At 37.6% G+C, this 18850-nt stretch overlaps 1 protein-coding gene across 14 annotated transcripts in view; it reads right to left on the minus strand.

Annotated features, from left to right (window-relative positions):
- Positions 1-18850, minus strand: part of ARHGEF28 (Rho guanine nucleotide exchange factor 28) — a 312161-nt gene that overhangs the window by 89890 nt on the left and 203421 nt on the right. For 9 of the 14 annotated variants that reach the window (XM_082457061.1, XM_082457062.1, XM_082457058.1 and 6 more), the window contains 7 exons: positions 18074-18354; positions 13255-13462; positions 10669-10780; positions 7626-7703; positions 6982-7024; positions 2166-2289; positions 1696-1828 (listed from right to left, as the gene is read on the minus strand). In XM_082457061.1, the coding sequence (XP_082313187.1) occupies positions 1696-1828; positions 2166-2289; positions 6982-7024; positions 7626-7703; positions 10669-10780; positions 13255-13462; positions 18074-18354 (979 nt within the window). The remainder of the gene's footprint in view (positions 1-1695; positions 1829-2165; positions 2290-6981; positions 7025-7625; positions 7704-10668; positions 10781-13254; positions 13463-18073; positions 18355-18850) is intronic. The other 5 variants (XM_082457057.1, XM_082457052.1, XM_082457054.1 and 2 more) reach the window with 1 other exon arrangement.

The raw sequence follows: 18850 nt of genomic DNA on the forward strand, positions 1-18850 counted from the left end.
TTCCCCAACTAAAAAGATCCCGCATGCCGCAACTAAAACATCCTGCGTGCCACGGTTGAGACCCAGCACAGCCAAATAAATGAATAAAATGAATATCTTAAAAAAAATCCCCAAACAATACTTTCGGCAAACTTCTAAAGATTTAGCAAATTAAATCACAGCTGAACTGCTTGATGCTATTTGTTTTTTAATTAGTAGACTTTATTTTTTAGAGTAGTTTTATTATTATTATTATTATTTTTTTTTGCTCGATGCTATCTCAGGTCGCATAAAAGAAAGAAATCAAGTCTCCAAGGAAAGCAAAGTTCAAGCATGCAGTGAAACTGGCATCATTAAAGACAGTGTGAATGGATACATTTAAATTTTTAATTTAATCATTTTCTAGGAATTTAATGAAGAACTTTACATATAACCTTCCTCTGCTCTTCACCTCCCTTTGTACTCCCATCCCACCCCCCAAATGTTCCCCTAATTCTGGCCACCAACAAACACCATGAAATGGATTTCACCTGCCTGGGCCTGAATTCTTTTGCACTGAATTATTCTTTCACTCCACAAATATTGACTAAGCCCCTGCTATGCAAAAGCACTGTTCTAGGCACTGTGGATATAGCAGAGAACAAAATCAACAGACAAAAATCCATCCCTTGTAGAGTTTATATTCTGGTGAAGGAGATAGATAATAAAATTGATAAACAGAACAGAGAGTAAGTTAGATGATGTTGAATGCTATAGTGGGATAAAAAGGAGGAAAAGGGGGGAAATGAGCCAAGCAGAGGGTGGTCAAGAAAGGCCTGGCTGGGGGCTGTTATCTGAAGCAGACCTGAAGGAGGTGAGGGGGCAAACCACACAGCTAACTGAGGGGACAGCACTGCAGGCAGAGCGGACCGCAGGAAAGGCCCCATGGCAGGAGCATGCCTGATGCCCGGAGTGTTGGAAGAACAGCAAAGATGTCAGAGGGACTGAGGCAGAGGAGTGGGAGGAGCGGATGACAGGAGAGATCATGGGGACCTTGCAGCCACTGTCAGGGCTCCGGCCATCCTCAGGATGACAGGAAGCCATTGGAGGATCTGGAACACAAGGACAAATGCCTTGACAAACTCGCTCGGACTGAGATTTTGAGAACTATGCTTTTTGCAGTAAAAAAGCACAGGGAGACCAGTTGCAAAGCTACTGAAATGATGGCTTTAGACCAGGGTGATAACAGTGGCAGGGGTGAGAAGAGGCTGACTTGCATTTATATTTTGAAGACAGAGCCAAGAGGAATGCTGAAGTGTGTGGGACTGAGAGAAAGAGAGGTATATAGAAATACTCCAAGATTTTTGGCACGAGCATTTGGCTGGAATGATGGAACTGCCATTAAACTGAGAGGGTCAGCTTGTAGGTGGGCACAGAAGGGGGAGAACGGAGCTCCATTTGGGACTTGTAACGTTTGAGATGCTGTTTAGACATCCAAGTGGAGACATCAGAAGGCAGTGAGGTATAACCGTCTGGGTTCTAGGAGAGACTATCGCTTGTGGACACAAAGTACTGACTCAACCATCAAGGGTCATTGCTTGCTGATGAAACCACACATAGACATGAAAACAAAAGTCTACATGAACACACTTAGCACTGGCACTATTCTCAGGGAGCTTACTGTTTGGGGAGGCAAAGCACGCACGAAGACAGCACACATGGGGCCCGAGAACTTACTGGAACACTGGAACGACTCTTTCCCCAGGAGCGTTTTATCACAAACCGAACACTGCAGAGCCCCAGAGAATGTTCCAGGGACAAACTGATGTCGACTCAGTTTCTCTTTGTCTTTGGCATCCTTGCCTTTTGTCTTTAGATGTGGCAGCAGCAGCAAAGTGGGGAGAAAAGAGAAATGGTCAGAGCCAATCGGCTTACAGAAGTCATACAAAGTCTCTACGTGTTCTATCAGGACAGAAGGGCCACACATCAAGAAGTATGATAATGTCAAAATGTAACAGCACCCAGGATGAAGTGGTCTCAGTATTTTCAATGACTTGGACAATACCCCATAAGAAATATGGAGGTTTTTAAATATGTGTGTACAAAACCTAAGGTAAATGATTTTAAAGGGAAAGTGGAAACTATACTAATCGTTCAGAAACTGAGCATCTACGCTTTATAGACGATAGGCATAAAACCTTAATTACCTTAGATTTATTCCGAGGGCTGGTCATCCTGTTCATGAGGAAGCTGAAAGTTCGGCTCACTTTGTATTTTTCAGACTCTGATTTGGCAGGTATGATGTATTTATCCCATTCTTCTTCCTGAATTCTACAAAAAAGAATCTGTTATCACAGCTTATAAAACTTACCAGAGGGAGCAAAAGAGAGCAGTCATGCATATGTGTGTGTATGCACACAAACACACAGATGTATTTTGTAGATATTATTTTTACACATATATATTTTTCAGGCTTTAATGGTTATTCTAAAGATAAGGATAGAAACTATTAAAAACATATCTTATAGATGAATAGGTGGATAAGTGTATGATAAAGCAACTATCTCACAATGGTAACACTTACAGAATCTAAGTGGTGGAAATAGGTATTCTAATATATAATTCTTTCAGCTTTTCTGCACACTTTAAAATTTTCATATTAAAATATTAGAGAAATAAAGGAAATCTTACACTTATAATTTTACTCTGAAAACATTCATCTCCCTGTTTACTACGCTAATAGAATTTTCTTAGCACATAGAAGCCAAATAACCAACGACATCAAACTGGATTTTATTTATTTTTGGAACAGAGATAGGACTCAGCAGACACACATTTCCTTTGTCAATACAGCCTGAGAAACAGACTGTCTGCCTCATGGTTCCATCTCTCCCACTCAATCAGGCTATTTGCAATCTGAGACTCTATAAGTTGTAAAGGAGAGAACATTGTGGAAATTCCCCCAAAATAAGAGGCAAGTTAGAGGTAATTGTACCCCACCTGTGAACACACTGAACACCACTGATTTTCCTCTAATCCACAGAATCATTCTTTAGGGAAAAAAAAAGTCCCAGCTATGAAGAGGAAATTTCCCTGGAACTTTTATATGTCCCCTAGAACTTTCTCTGATGGTCTTGTATTCTAATATTATTACAAAGAGAGAAAGAAAGAGTGAATATATTAAAGACCAACAAAAGTATCATGTCAAACCAGATAACACTTCTGTAGACAATTTCCAAAATGAACATTTCATAACCCATGTCTCTCCTATCCCTCAAACTTCTCACTTGTCAGCATTAGTGGCTAATACATTCATCTCTGGGAAATACCTTCAAAAGCAATCATACTATTGATATGCACCAAAATACATATGATTACATTTTACAAAAATGACTTAAAAGACAACTTCTAGGACTTCAGGTTTTCTCATCTGATCAAAGACTAAGTTATTTCTAAGGCCCTTTCTCACGCTTAAATATAATAAGTACCCAACTGGTACATATTAAACAAAACTAAGTTATTTGACCTCTATATTAGATAATTGAGAGTTCAAACCTCAATGAATGCATTTAGCATAAATAGTAAATTACTTCAGAGCTACTTCTTGGTCACGCAGGTATAGTCAGGACAGTGGGTGTCCTGCCACTCGAACCCTGCACAGTTCATGAAATTGGGTTTGCTACTGAGAGCAAACAGTTGAAAAAGTGAGAAAGGAAAGATGGAAAACAGAAGTGAAAGTGCCCTACACTACTCAGAATAACACAAGGAACTTAGACCCTCTTATTTCCTTTCTACTTCCACAGCCACCTCCTTAGATAAATCACTGGTTAATATATCTGTAAATTTCCATACCTCTTGGGTCTTAAGCATCCTAATTTGCAAAACTCGTGGAATAATATTCAACAGGCTCACTTTTGGAATGGGGACAAAAGCACACTTGACAGCTGAGAAAGAATCCTCTCTGGAACACTTTTTGGGACCCCACCAAGGCCACCCAATGTCTAAGAGAAGAAAAATATGGGAAGGAAACCTAAATCTCAGAATTGAAGAATGATAAGGTCAATGTGATTTTTGAGGTGAAGAAGTCCTCTTCCCTACTTCCCAGCAGGAACACAACTACACTCTCTCAAATGAAAGAAAACGAGTTCCTGTTTACCAGACTCTACTCCCAACTCCCTATGCTACAGAAGACTGTATCAAGAACAATGTTACAGCTTTGATTTAAAACCTACAGATGCACTGCAATTTATAAAAAAAAAAAAAGACATAAAATCATACCACTTAATCTTTAATTCCAAAGGTTGATAAGAACCAAGATGACAAAGTAAACAAAACAAAACAAACAAACAAAAAAACTGAAACACTAAATATTAAAAACTGTGAATCATCTAACCTGGTAGACACGTGAATATCATAGACATGACCCACTTTCAGATTATGATGATGGGAAACACAGTGTAACTTCTGGGCAGATGTAGAAGGTTGGTTGATTCCATGTTTCAAATCTAATTTAACTATGTGGCATTCACTTACGTAAAAATTAGGTACTTTAGAGAAGAACTCAGAAGGGAAAAAGCCTCAACTGATTTCACAACAGAATGTAAACAGCTTTTCAATTTATAAGAATCTGGAAAAATTTAAACTCTTTCAACATCCCAGAACAAGAATGCCTAACTCTATTATCAATTTGATGACCAATGGAATTACCCACAATAAAGTTTTACAAGCCCCAGTCTTCAGAGATCCTTGGCATTACCTTTCCAATAGGTAAACAGATATTTTAAGTATCTTAGTAATATGGATATAGCCTCAATATCTTAATCCTTAACCTATTATATCTATAACCTATTTTTTACAAGAACTGGGCATCTAAGTATTTAAAAAGCTCCAACTATCCAAACTGAAAATTGACACAGGTGAAACTTCAACTTTGAACAGCCAGATGCTCATTTTTTTAAAAAAATAAAAGGTAACAGATGTATCAGATTTAAGATAGATGGTGGCAATAAAAAAACTGAGTTGTACCATATAATCCTAAGAAGATGGGATAGATGAAGTGCCTGCTCCTATAGGAATGAGCCTGCAAGGTGTGGAGTGAGCCCCCCTTTTAGCTGGCTGCACTCTTTTCCAGAAACAAAGTGATCAACATAAATAAGGGAATTCCAAAGAAGGCAAACCCCCAAGTAAATGTCTATAGCATGACCAAAGCAAAACATTAGGTCTAGCCAGGGACCTTACTGGTGTATCCAACAAGGTATCAGGAACATAGTAGGGGAGATGGAATATCTACTCTACTAGATACACCAGGGGATATCACTAAGAAAGTCAGATGCTTTCGGGATGCAGACCAAAGACAGACCCCAGAACAGGAAAAAAAAAAACAAGAATGAGGAATACGAGAGAAATATTCATCCCATCCAATACATCCCTATACATCTCATCCAAGTTAACACATTTTATAGGCTAATATTTAACCAGTTCTGACATTGGCTCTTCCAGTCTTAAATCCCTCTGCTAATAGAAAATATTTTTGATTTTAAAAAAATCCTGGGCTTCCCTGGTGGCGCAGTGGTTAAGAATCTGCCTGCCAATGCAGGGGACACGGGTTCGAGCCCTGGTCTGGGAAGATCCCACATGCCGCGGAGCAACTAAGCCCGTGAGCCACAACTACCGAGCCTGCGCATGTAGAGCCTGTGCTCCACAACAAGAGAGGCCACGACAATGAGAAGCCCGCGCACCGCGATGAAGAGTAGCCCCCGCTGGCCGCAACTAGAGAAAGCCTGCGCACAGAAACGAAGACCCAACACTGCCAAAAATAAATAAATAAATAAATTTATTTAAAAAAAAAAAAAAACCCTTACAATCAGTCTATTACTTCTCCAATTGTTAAAAAGATGGCAAGGATAAGACTTCTAACCAGAACGATGACCAGGATGATGAACAAATTCCAGAATTAGTCAACAAATCGCTTAAATGAAGTAATAAACGTAAGCAGCTTAAAACAGTGCCAGGCACATAAAAACACCCAACAACGGTCAGTTACTGCTGCTCCCGCTGTCACCATCATCATTGTCCTGATGTCCTTTCATCAGCAGCTTATTCTTAAAGGGCATTCTTAGTCTTCCTCTGTTTTATCGTTTCAGAGTTTCTATTCTGGGCTCCAAAAAATAGAAATGAGCAAAAGGAGATTTTTTTTTTCCTTCTTCTTCATACTTTCAGTCCAAGATTTAAAGCAAAATAATCCCTCTTGATCTATATAGTAAAAGGTTTCAGAGTTTGAGCATTAATAGCACCCAAATCAAAACCATTTTTCTCCTTTTCCCATGGTCTCTCAAAGCCAAGCATTTATGCCATTTCTGACATAACCCCAGGGCTATTTCGCAGTGTGATTCACGAGCAGTTAGTTTCTCAAGACCAACAGAGCGCAGCAATCCAGCCTGCTCGCTAGTCAGCTGCCCAAGCTTTACTCTAAGGACAGTTTTACCTTCTAGGGAAAAGAGCAGTTTAGGCCTACAGCTTTCAAATCTTCATATTAACCAGAAAACTAATAATGCTCAAAGTACTTTCTGCATCATTTATTCTTTGTTTCACACTTAACACTTCTAAGTGATACTCTACAAGGACAGACAGCAGAGATGTTTAGGCACTTCCTAAAACTGACCCCAGGGGTCTGTTACCACAATAACAGACCTGTCATAGTGGACAGACCTAGTGAGAACCTGATGCCTTTCTAAAGCAGGTGGTCTCACACTGCTTCCCATGGTGCTGTACACTGGAAGTGTTTAGCTTTGAAAATAACCCCAGGCTACTCTGTCCCCAGTCCTGAGGCCTGTTCATCTGGGGACTGAAAGGAACAGCTGGCAAACCTACACCCATACAGATCACAAAGGGTACAAAGGATTCAGGCAGGCTCATTAGGCAGAAACCTCTCACAAACTACTGAACAGGTATCAAAAATGATGTGCAAACATTTCCAAAGATGGATCAAGCAGTCCCTCAGGAAATCTGGAAGGGTTAAAATACCTTTTTTCTCTTGGTGGCTCCGGTAAGCTGTAAGCTCTTTGCTCTACAAGACACAGAACAATAAAATGAAAACGAAGGCAGACAAACTAGCAGTCGTGTGTTAGTCTGAAGTGCACACACTCAACCGTACGTTATCATTACACACACCACCAGTTAGAAAATAATGAAAAAAGTCATTTTATATAACTAGGGCATTGCTCTGGATATTTTTATCACTTTCCCTAATTTGGAGAGAATGGGGAGGAGGCCAACACAGGGAAACATTTAATGATTTTGTGAACTAAGTTAGCATCAGCAAGGGGCAGCAAACATTTTCAGAAATGCAGAAAATCAGTTCTATGTTTCTGGATATTTCTCACCAGAGCTTCATCCCTTATTCGTAACACTAATTCCCCAACGTACAGAATCAATAAATAGCGGCTTTTTAGCAAAGCTTAAAAGAAAAGTCCTGAAGGCCAGCATTAAGGAAGAGTCCATTTTAATGTAGCTGTAATGCCTTTACAGAGCAGGCAGTTTGGAGATGTGCTTTGTGGCCCATGAGAAAGGGAGAGCCCCTCCTCCACTGGACTGGGGTGGCGGGGTAGAAGGGACAGGCTCATGCAAGCAGCGCAGCGCCATCTTGTTTCCCAAACCGGAGTACTTACTACAGGGATGGAGCAGAGACACTGATTTAGACAGTGAGAGAGACTGAAGGAGGGAACGGCCACTGTGGAGCGCACCATCTACAGAGCAGGGACAAATCCTTTACCGTTACAATCCGGAAGAGTGAAGAGGCAAAACTAGGTTGCAAAGGGAGATGGGCCAGATATATACAGAGGAAAACTAATGAATACATATCTCCTGAAATGGGGAAATATCAATGTTGAACCCAAGACTATCTTGTAGGTAACAGAAAACCTACTCTGAAGAATTCGAAGATTTTTATTTTATTGCCATTAAATATTCTTCAAATTAAGTCATGGGCAGAAATCATTATCCTTTTTGTATACAGACTGAGGTGTCAGGAGAATAAGCCATATATCCAAGATAATCGAGCTAATAAAGTAACAGAATCGGACTCAGACAACTGGACAAAGTCTAATAGGATTCCATCCATCAGTGCACAATAATTTTCAAAAGTACATTCACTTCACTCCTCAAATTTTTAAATGTAGAGCACTTTTGTCCATCTTGGTGATGCTGCAATTATCATTTCAACATGGAGAATATTCCTTTCTATCTAAATCCATGATGTACCCAAGGGAAATATAGGATTGGATTTTGTTTTATACATAAAAAGCATTAAATAATAAAGTTGCCACCATTGTACTCTTGGCCCCCCCAAAAACAACAACAACAACAACAAAATCATGATAAATGATCGTAAGTAACCCTCTGAAAGTGACAAGAAAGAGAGAACATCACAAATAAGTATAAAAAGGACTGAAAGACTATCCTGTCTCTGTATATCTGTATTATATCAATAGCTCATTCACGGGAATTTTCCACTGAGAAAGGAAGACTTGGACTCTGTTCAAATAGAAAAAAATTTTAGAACTATTCAAAACTCACTGAGAGAGGATTTATAACAACACAAATGTCAATTTACCTCTGATTAAGCAGATTAAACAATGACACATTAGAATACATCTTTGAAGTAGTCATGCTTTCACACCTGTGCTTTGATCACACACACACAGTTAAAATTATTTTTTCTTCCTTAAGAGCTAATTTATTCTTCACAGTCCTATGATTTTGACTGACCTAAATGATATCAATCCAAATGTTTGCTACCGTAGAGGAATAGCCATTGGAATTTTTGTACATTTAGTGTGTAGCCTCAACCTAAATTGCCTGTTTGTAATTCTTACCTCCTGTAGAGTGTCAAACTTCATTCAATAGCCCTATTTTTAAACATACTGTCTAAAGACAAGCTTTTATTCACAGAAAAAAAAAAGGAATTGATTTCAGCTTTTTATTCTCTCTAATTCAAATGCGAAGATTTAAGGAATGTATGTAAAGCAAAAATACCCTCCCTTATTCATTAAAGAATTCATAAATCAGGGCTCTTTCCCCTTATAAACTATCCATTTTTCTCTCAGTCATCTGAGATTTCAAACATCAGAACTGTCGGAATTTAATAATCAGAGATACTACAGATATAAAGGCAAAGGCACCATTTTGCACACTGCACAGAAGACTTAAAAGTGTTTTCCAAATAGTTACAGTACAAAGTTAATTCACCATCTCTAAGACTATCAGTGAAAAGGTGTCAAAGCTGCCATTAAAAGGAATCCCAACCTAAACTAAGGTTAGGGAGACTTGGAGGGCCTAGAAAGACTTATGATATTGAAAAAACATCCAGGGCAAATTCAATCCTCTTCTACTCCTGTCCCCTCAAGGTAGTTGTCTCCTTTCTTTCTCTTGGTCCTTTCTCTCCATCTTCCCATTCTAAAAATCAAAACTGACATTTATTATCAGTCCTGTTTTCTCTTTCTCCAGAAAGACATCCCAGAAAGAAAAAGGAAAAAAAATGCCTTGTAGCACTTCTTTTGTATTTTATGTATTTTTGTCTGCTACATTCATTCAACAAATATTGATTGAACATCGCCATACATGAGACATTGTTTTAGGATGGCAGGTCCAAGCACAAAGATTATGCTTTCACTGTTGTCCCACATGGCATAAGGATGCAAAAGAATGGCAATGTAACAAAGCAAGAATAAGAAAAAAGGGAAGGAAAAGAAGGAGTAAAATAAATCCTATTTTAAATATTCTATGCTGGGAAATTGAGAATACTTAAGCACATCTCTCACTTTCTGAGTCTTCTAAGGCTCTTAAGGATAATAGACAAAAAAAGGCATTATCTAATACATTGACAAAAAATTTGTTATAATGCTATATATTACAGATTGACATTAATAATTCCAAATACAGCTTTAAATGTAATTATTACGTAACATATGGTACACAGAAAGTGTTAAATAATTACATTCCAGAATTAAGTTGAAAATTGGGGTAGTGGATAAGAAGGGCTATAAGGGCAGCTCTGAGTTGCCACAATTGTTCTATTTATTGATCTCAATTCACTTTTGAAAATTCATCAAGCTATATGCTTATAATATGCACCCCTTTCTGTAGGTATACTATATTTCAATTAAAATTTTATTGTATAAAAATTGTATTTCTGATTGCTTACATTGGCCACAAAAAAATGTTTGAGATATATTTACTTGTGTTTCAAGTATGTTCTGTTATTTTAACTTTCTAAAGTCCTTTGTTAAATAAAGAAATGAAGACAATCCATCTTGCAATGCTTTTGCAACTGTGAGGAACTGGATTATTTCAGCAATTTATATGTAGGACAAAAGTAACTTTTATAATTTCCTTAAATAAAATTCTCTAAAGCCCTCACAATAAAGAACCTAGAATAAATTGTAGTTTACACTGTCCTTGAGGAAAACATTTTGTTCAAAAAAAATAAGGCAACAGAGAGGTGTGTACATATCTGTGATTTCATCAAAATCAAATTTATACCTTGTCTGATATCCAATGAGAAAAGGATTTTGCTAAGCTTAGAAAAATCAGTAGTGAAAATGAAATTGAAAATACTTGCCTGCTGCTCTTATATACTTTATGCACTTTTACTAACTGAAAATCCACTCTAGAAAAGAATGCTTTCACAGCCAAATGGTAACTAATGCTTACCTTCAGCTGAATTGCACACTGTAAAGTCACGGATCAATCGAGTTTTTCCTAAAGAAATTTTGGGTGATGAGCAGGAATAAGAACGTGAGCGGACTCCAGAAAACAATGATTCCTAAAAGAAATCATAACGAAGTTTAAAAAAAATTCTATGGAAGACTTGAAAGTATGTGTTCATCATCAATGTTACTAAATCAGAACCTTTAAAAAAAAGGATTCAACTTGAACATTTCTGAGGTAATCTTATTAACGATTTGTTTCTGTTTGCCTCTCACAACTTTAAAAATGTTATTGTCTTTTTAATGCTTTAGTAAACTTGAGCTTTTGGGAATAGTTTCTATATTTCCTATATACTTTAGGATACAATCATGACATTCCAACCATGTTGGTTAAAAGCGAAAAATCAAGTCACATGACTTTCTCTGCGTATTCAACGAGTTGGACTTTTTTTTTTAACCTGAGTTGTCACTTATTTTTGTTACTTTAAACTGTAGCATTTAAGCAAAATTCCATATTAACTGAGATCTCTATACATAATTATTAGAAGGTAGAGGAACAGTCACCTAAAATGACAAGTTTTTAAATTCCTAATGGCTATTTAAGTTTGTAATGTTAGCTGCAGCCTCCAGGAAAGAATGCATCAGGTCATTACACAAATGCTTCTAGTCTGTGCTCATCTTTCAACAGACCTTCCATCCAGCACTTCCTGGGATTTTGCTTGAATTATCAGTTATTTATATATGTTCAACTTTGTTTCTTTTAAATGACCTGCTATTTTTCTCCTGTTTTCCCAATTACCTATTATTTCTATTATTATATTGGCAACATATATGAAAAATGCAAGATGGATAGATAATTTAAAAAATGCTTTTCTTACATGTTCTAGAAAATTTAAATGAATACACAATAGAATGCCACTAAAGCCATTTATGGCACCCAAATCCCATCCAACAGAGGCCTAGTGGCCTTAGGATTGATGCACACCCCCATCCATTCTTAAGATACCACTTAAGGTTACAGGTGAAAGAAAGTGGTGCAAAATGTGTTACTAAACTTAAGCCATCAGCAACTGTCCTTCACACAAGCACTGTTCTCTTCTTCTCCCTAAGTGAAAGCACATGGTTGCCCTAGGCTTACGTTTTAGTTAAAGAGCCTGGAGGGAAGTTGAAAACAGAAGCCTGACCCTGCTTCAAAAGGTCTTAAGCCATGGCTCCCTGACTTACTTATTGGGAAAGACCCAGTGGGCCTGGATGTCAGAAAGGCCAACCCGAGTTGTCCTATAACTCTAACAGTGAGTTGGCCACAAAGGGCCCTAGCCAAGTACCACCCTCTGCATTTAAGTCATGCATGGTAATCATTTTTCATAACATGACTTTGAAAATTATCCAGAATTCTTTGGCAAAAAGTTACACAGGGTAATTACAGAGGTAAGGCAAGACATATTTTATAGGACAGATTTCTTCTTAAAAGTGAACAGCATGGAACTGTTTCACAAAGAATTACTTTTCATTCCAAGTAATGATGAATTTTTCACAGTTCCATTCAAAATGCAAATCTGAGAAGTAGCTACATTAACAACCATACCTATTTCTTATTATCCAGAAATATCACATGACCTTTAGGTTCAGAAGATTATGACAGCTCTACAGGACTCAGAGCTGGGGAAAGAGGATTCAGGATGTGGGGTCAGAAGGCCTAGATTTGAGTTCTGACTCTATCACCAAGCTTGGGCAACGTGGACATCTAATCTCTCCAGAACTTCAACTGATCAAAAATTAAAATAAAAGTACTCCTTATATCCTAGGTGAGTTATGAGAAAATTATACATTTTATATAAAAGCATGTTTTGTATATTGTAGAGAACACTACAAAAATAAAGCATTACCATAACCACCATATGTTTGTGGTATGAGACGTTTGGGCACAGCACACATTGTTTTATAGTAGTAAACTCGATTGAAAAAGAAAACAAGTGGACAACAGAAATCAAAAAGAAAACATAGGTCCAAACAGAAAAGGGCTTTCTCTGAGAGACTGGAAGAGTTTAGTCTTTTAAAAAACCACAACAAAATGAAATTCCAATGCGAAAATGCCAATGACAGAAAAGCTGTCTCCTGTGGAAAAACTGACAGTCTATGGTGTTCCAGATGAGTTCATGCAGCCAGGAACGCTCAACAAATGTCACCTCTGCCTTAGCAATATTATTTACCTTAACACCAGTGCCAAGTAAAATTTTATGCGTGCAAAACAAGTTTGATCATTTAAACTCACTTCATACTACCAGCTTTTCTCCCATTGCTTAAGGGGTGATGGCAGAAATCACAGTATAAAATGGTAAAATTTTCCAAGTATGTGAAAGATTATCTGTATTGGTGGTGATTCATGAAAACAAATCAGCCATTGTAAGTAAGGACTATACACATTAGAGTGGGAGAGAGTAAAAAGACAAGCTCAGGCAGCTCATGGGGTCTTCAAAAAGAAAAAGTTTACACATGTGACCGTAACATAATTTGTCTTTCAGAGATGGGTGGATTTAGACAACATATTTTTCAGGCTTACGATAAACCAAATTAATACCAATAAGAATACCTTTAGCTGCAGGCTACTTGATAAAGAAAGTGATTCAGTCCTGGAGATATTAAAATCTGGTTCAGTGTTGGTCTCAAAAGAGTCCAATTCATCCCCACTAGGAATGCCAGTTCTCGAGGAACTCTGAGACACTGGAGTGTAGCAAATGCGCGACCGCTCGGAATGCCCCTCTCCTTCACTGTCAGCATCCAGAGCATCAAGGCTGGAACTGGATGGAGAACAAAGTAAACAAACAACTAAATCACCAAGTAAGACAGAGCCATGGGTTTCTTTTTTTTTTTTTTTTTTGGCTGCGTTGGGTCTTTGTTGCTGCGCATGGGCTTTCTCTAGTTGCGGCGAGCGGGGGCTACCCTTCCTTGTGGTGTGCGGGCTTCTCACTGCAGTGGCTTCTCTTGTTGTGGAGCACAAGCTCTAGGCATGCAGGCTTCAGTAGTTGTGACATGCAGGCTCAGTAGTTGTAGCTCATGGGCTCTAGAGTGCAGGCTCAGTAGTTGTGGCACACAGCCTTAGTTGCTCCAAGGCATGTGGGATCTTCCCGGACCAGGACTCAAACCTGTGTCCCCTGCACTGGCAGGCAGATTCTTAACCACTGCGCCACCAGGGAAGTCCCGAGCCATGGGTTTCTATTCTCTGAATTCAGATTTTCTCATTGGCGTCAGCTGCAATGGGCACCCATTTAATATCTAACAAAATTCATGCTTAAGTGATTTTTATTGTTTTTTTCTCCCCCCAAATAGCCTCTTTTTAAACAAGATTTTATGTTTCCCCCAATGAACATTTCAACCTAGCAAAAGCCATTTCAAGCTCTCTAAGAAACAAAAGCTGGTTCAAGTTAGTACTATCCTCAAGATTTTTGCTTTGTAAATATAATTATTACAAGCCCCAAATAGCTACCCTTCAAATATTAAAAACACAGACAAAACAGAGCCACTGAGCTGTCGGGGGGTGGGCAGGGGAGGGTCTTTGGGGCAATTTGCACGTGAAAAATACCACGTGGCATTCCCTCTTCACCCCTGGACAGCACAGGAGGGTGGAGGCACACGTAAGAAAACAAGGAGAGACGTGCAAAGATCTCATCCCAGAGCTGGTGTCAAGAAATGGGTCAGGCACAAGTCAAGTGAGGTTCCAAATATGTCACATTCAATTATCATTTTTAGAGATTAAAAAAAATGATTCCCATGAAACTTACATGTCAGAAACAGGTGGTGATTCTGCTTATCTACTGCTTTTCTTTCCTCATTTAACTTTGATAACCATAAAATTAAAAGGCAAGAATTTGACCTTGCACATTCCTGGCTCCTTCCATCCATCTACATTTTAAACCACTCAAACTTTGAGGCCGAGAGCTTCCACAGGCATGTTAATGCAGAGTGCATTTTTAAATGTATTTTTTCTTTGGTTGTTAACAATTCTGGAGTTAAAATTTTAATAACAACACAATAAACCATCTTGATTTTGAAATACAAAGAACCAGAAACAGACTTCAAATTTGGTTATTTTCCTTAAAAAACCATAGGCTATTTAATGGCCACTGAATCTCAACTTAATAAATTATATGGCATTTGGAACAGAGATCCTACCATATATGTCTCTAATCCAAATACTCAGACTCATCTCTAATCCTTGAGCTATTTCGGGGTCCCTCCTGGGCACCAGCAAACCCAGCAGTAAAGGCCATGATCGTCACCACTGAGGATTTCCAATGTGGGGTTTTCTCCTTGGAGAACTCATTGAGGGCCTCCACCTTGACCTTGAGGAGGAGAGGACAAATTGGAGGTGGACTTCACACTTTAATTCAACTCCTAAAGATGGTGGAGAGCATAAAGTTATTTCTCATAAAAAAAAAACTAAAGCTTAGTTAAGAAAACCTTTCTGGTAAATACTGATGTGTTGAGTATTACAGTAATGTAACTACAGATATTTTAAGGTGCTATGTAGGTTCCTTAATTCAGTGATAATCTGAGGGCAGAAAGAGACCGGGGTGGGAGTGGAGGGGAGATCTGCTGATGTCTTGTGCCTCTGCATTTGTCTTTCAACTTGTGATCGCCATACTAATGAAAATTAGTTCAAATGGTTGGCTGCCTACGAGAATATCGTGTTTTAACACAAGCCTTTCCAGTTATATACAGCATTTCTCCATCACTATGAATACCCCCTAGAAGTATTTTATTTTATTCTTTATACTATACTTTAAAACATTCCTTTTTCTATTCATTCAAATTCGGCTACTATTTTCCTTTGTTAAGCTATTAAACTAAGGTATTTGGTATCAGTGATAATATTCTTCAGGATTACCTCTAGGTTTCTCATTTTATAACCATTTTTCAAAACCCCATTAGTGGGATATAAAATAGATTCAATAGGTTGTGACCAGAAGTTTCTTTTCAAATAGTATAGAATAGATAAAAGCAGAATACATAAAATAACATGTGGAATGTAACGTTTGTTTAAATTTTATGTGTGTGTGTGAGGGGAAGGCTCATGGTGTTACAAGGATTTCTTTTTAAAACGAAAAAGAAATTCTTTTTTTCTTTCAAGAATTTCTTTGTAAGACAAAAAAGGTTTAAAAAACGTAAGTTTTAAAACAATTACTTGTCTTTTATCACCAAATTTTTGTTACATAATTTTTTAAAATAAATGTTGCATTGCTTATTCTCCCCTCAGTTTTTATTGTGAGCCCCAAAATTTCTCCTTCATGAGAAGTTCCCAGCCTCTGGGAATAAATTCATTTATTAATGAATTGGGTGCATTTCACTTTGGGTTCATTATCAATTGTTCCTTGTCTTCCACCATGACACCCACTGAAGGGAGGGTCCCATGGCCATCCCAGGGCCAAGATGGAGCTTTCTGGGGAACTCAAGTCCTTTCTCCTCGCTCCTTTATTTTTCAGAGGAGATGGAATGTACAGGAGATAAAGTCAGAAGGGACCATTTTCTCATAGGACATCATCATCCTCTCCTTATTCCCTCCCCCCACACCTGAGTTATGACATTTTTACAGAGGCTTCAAATTACCTTTACTCAAACTGGACAGTTTTTCTTATACTCAAATCCATCTGCAGCAGTGAGATGTTTAAATGTCCCAGAGAAGACCATGATCAGAAAATACAATTTAGATATCCGGTGAATATTTGCATATGCAGTACAGAGAGCCCATCTGTGGCTTTTCCTCCTTTTCGCTAGAGAAGCTCCTATAAAGAACTTATTCGCCTCTTGAGATCTGGGTCACAAACTCAACAGATCTTAAAGATCCTGCCAGAATGCATTAATTACATGGTTCAATCTGTCTTTGCAGAGCTCTGTAGAATCTTGCCTTGACCATCAGCCTCTTGTCCCAAGCAGATTTGTGGAGAGCCCAAAATGTCCCATCAGTTCAATTTGCAGCCATGACCATGCAAGTATCTTTAAAACCATAATTCACACAATAAAAATCTAGAGAAAATCTTTTATTATTTATGCACCGGACATCACTCTTGGTACCGATATCTGTTAAAGTTTTATAACCTCAAGTTATTGTATATCAGTGCAAAGTGGAGCCCAGTGATTGGCACCCAGTGACTGCTGCTTCCCCTCCCTTTCACTCCTTTCTGATCAATTAAGCCTCTGTAGAATATTCATTCAGATAAATATTTATATACACACATATGTGTGTACATTCTATTTTCATTTTGATTCCTAATTTTATGTGTAAAACTTGACATATAATCAGAGGTCTAAGGCATGAGGAGAAAATAAGCTATTTCCTAAGGAAAGTAGAGAGTATGATAAAACGAAATCAGTAAAAATGGGCCTATTCCCTAAAGAAAACAGACAACAGTATGAATGGATAAGACGTGAATACAAAGGTACAGGGTCACACACACACATACACACACACATATATATAAATATGCACAATCATATCCTATACAATAAAACTATTGTTTTAGTGACATTTTTACACATACAAGAAACAGTGTAAGGTAACTATGTTACAGAGCATAAAAATAAAACAAACACCCATGAGCCCACTCAACTTGAAACGAACACTGGCCACACCATTGTTTTATTCCTTCTCATTCTCTACATTGCCCACTCAATGTAACAACTATCTTAAATTTGGGGATTTTTATCCTCTTCATTCTCATTTGTGATTTCCTTATTGCTTAAGCACATTATACATGCCCTATATTAACAGATTGTTTGCTTTTGCAGTTTATAAAAGTGAAATCTAACTGAAGTATTTTGTGGCTCCTTTTTTGTTCCACTTCATGTTTCTAAGTTGCATATGATTATGCATGTAGATGTAGTCGTAGTTAATTCATATTCACTATTGTACGGTATTCCATTGTGTAACTATAGTGTAATTTATCTATTCATTCCCCACCATTTGGGTTATTTCCTACTGCAATAAATAGTCTTACATATGTCTCTTAAGACACAGAAGTAAAACTGCTGGGTCATAACATATATGCGTATCTAACTTTATAAGGAAATGCCAAAGTATTTTCCAAAGTTATTGTACAATTTTCACTCCTATGAACTGTACACAGGAGTTTCTATCGTATGCATTTTCACTAAAATATGGTGTTACACTTTAAAATTTTTGCTTATCTAGTAAGTATTAAATGGTATCTCATGGTTTTCCTCTATTATATTTTTGTCACTTTTCTTATGTATCTTACTTTCAAGTCGAGGAATATAAGAACTTAAAAGGGGGCAAATTTTGATGTAGAAATAAAAATGGTGGGGACAATAACAATAAGAAAATAGAATTTTCTAAGTCCTGCTACAAGGTTCTTTGATTTTCTACATTTTCCCTCTAGAATGTAGTACCTTACCTTCTTTTCTTTAGATGACTTTGTTCCTTTTCAAATCCATGAAGACCAAAAGAAAGATTCAAACTGGAAGCATATGAACTAGATGGTGACATGAAAGACGGTTGGGCTTCGGTGTGTGATGTGACTTCTGTGTTCTCATTTGGTGGGTACATGCCAGCGCTGGTTTCAGTAGGAAGGATGGACTTGCTGCTCTGAGGCCCCAGAGTAGAACCCATGGATTCAAGGCAAGTGTTTTCAGTGATTCCCTCTATATTAATATAGTTAATATCCAAATCACCAACCTGGTAGTTGAAAGAAAAATATTTGCTGAGCAAAGAATAAAGTTTTCACAATTTAAAAACTTTCCAACTTATTTATCCTTTTTTGTTTGTTCTTGTTTTTGTTTTGCTTTACATAAGCAGAGAATTCTTACATGATATATTTTTGTTCACATGGTCGCTATCCCATAATTCACAAAAGGAAGAAGACTGAGCATTTTATAAACTTTATTACAAAACCAGAAACTGACTATGCTTTTAACATTTTATGAACCACTGACTCAAAAGAGGGGAAATGTTTTAAATACCTGAGAGAAAAACTAAAGAGTAGGCATTTTAGCTTATAAAATAGTTTATAGGAATCTGGGTAACCAAGTTAGTGGTGGTCACGTAAATCTGAGTCTCCCAAACAAAAAGAAAACCAAATAAAGCTACATAAGACATATGGATTTAGCATAACTAGAAGACAGATAATGCCCCAAACTTTAAATTACCTGTAAATAATAAACATCAAATCTCA

This window comes from Balaenoptera physalus (genome assembly GCF_965194825.1).
Source record: "Balaenoptera physalus genome assembly, chromosome: 3".
In the NCBI taxonomy this organism is placed as follows: Eukaryota; Metazoa; Chordata; class Mammalia; order Artiodactyla; family Balaenopteridae; genus Balaenoptera; species Balaenoptera physalus.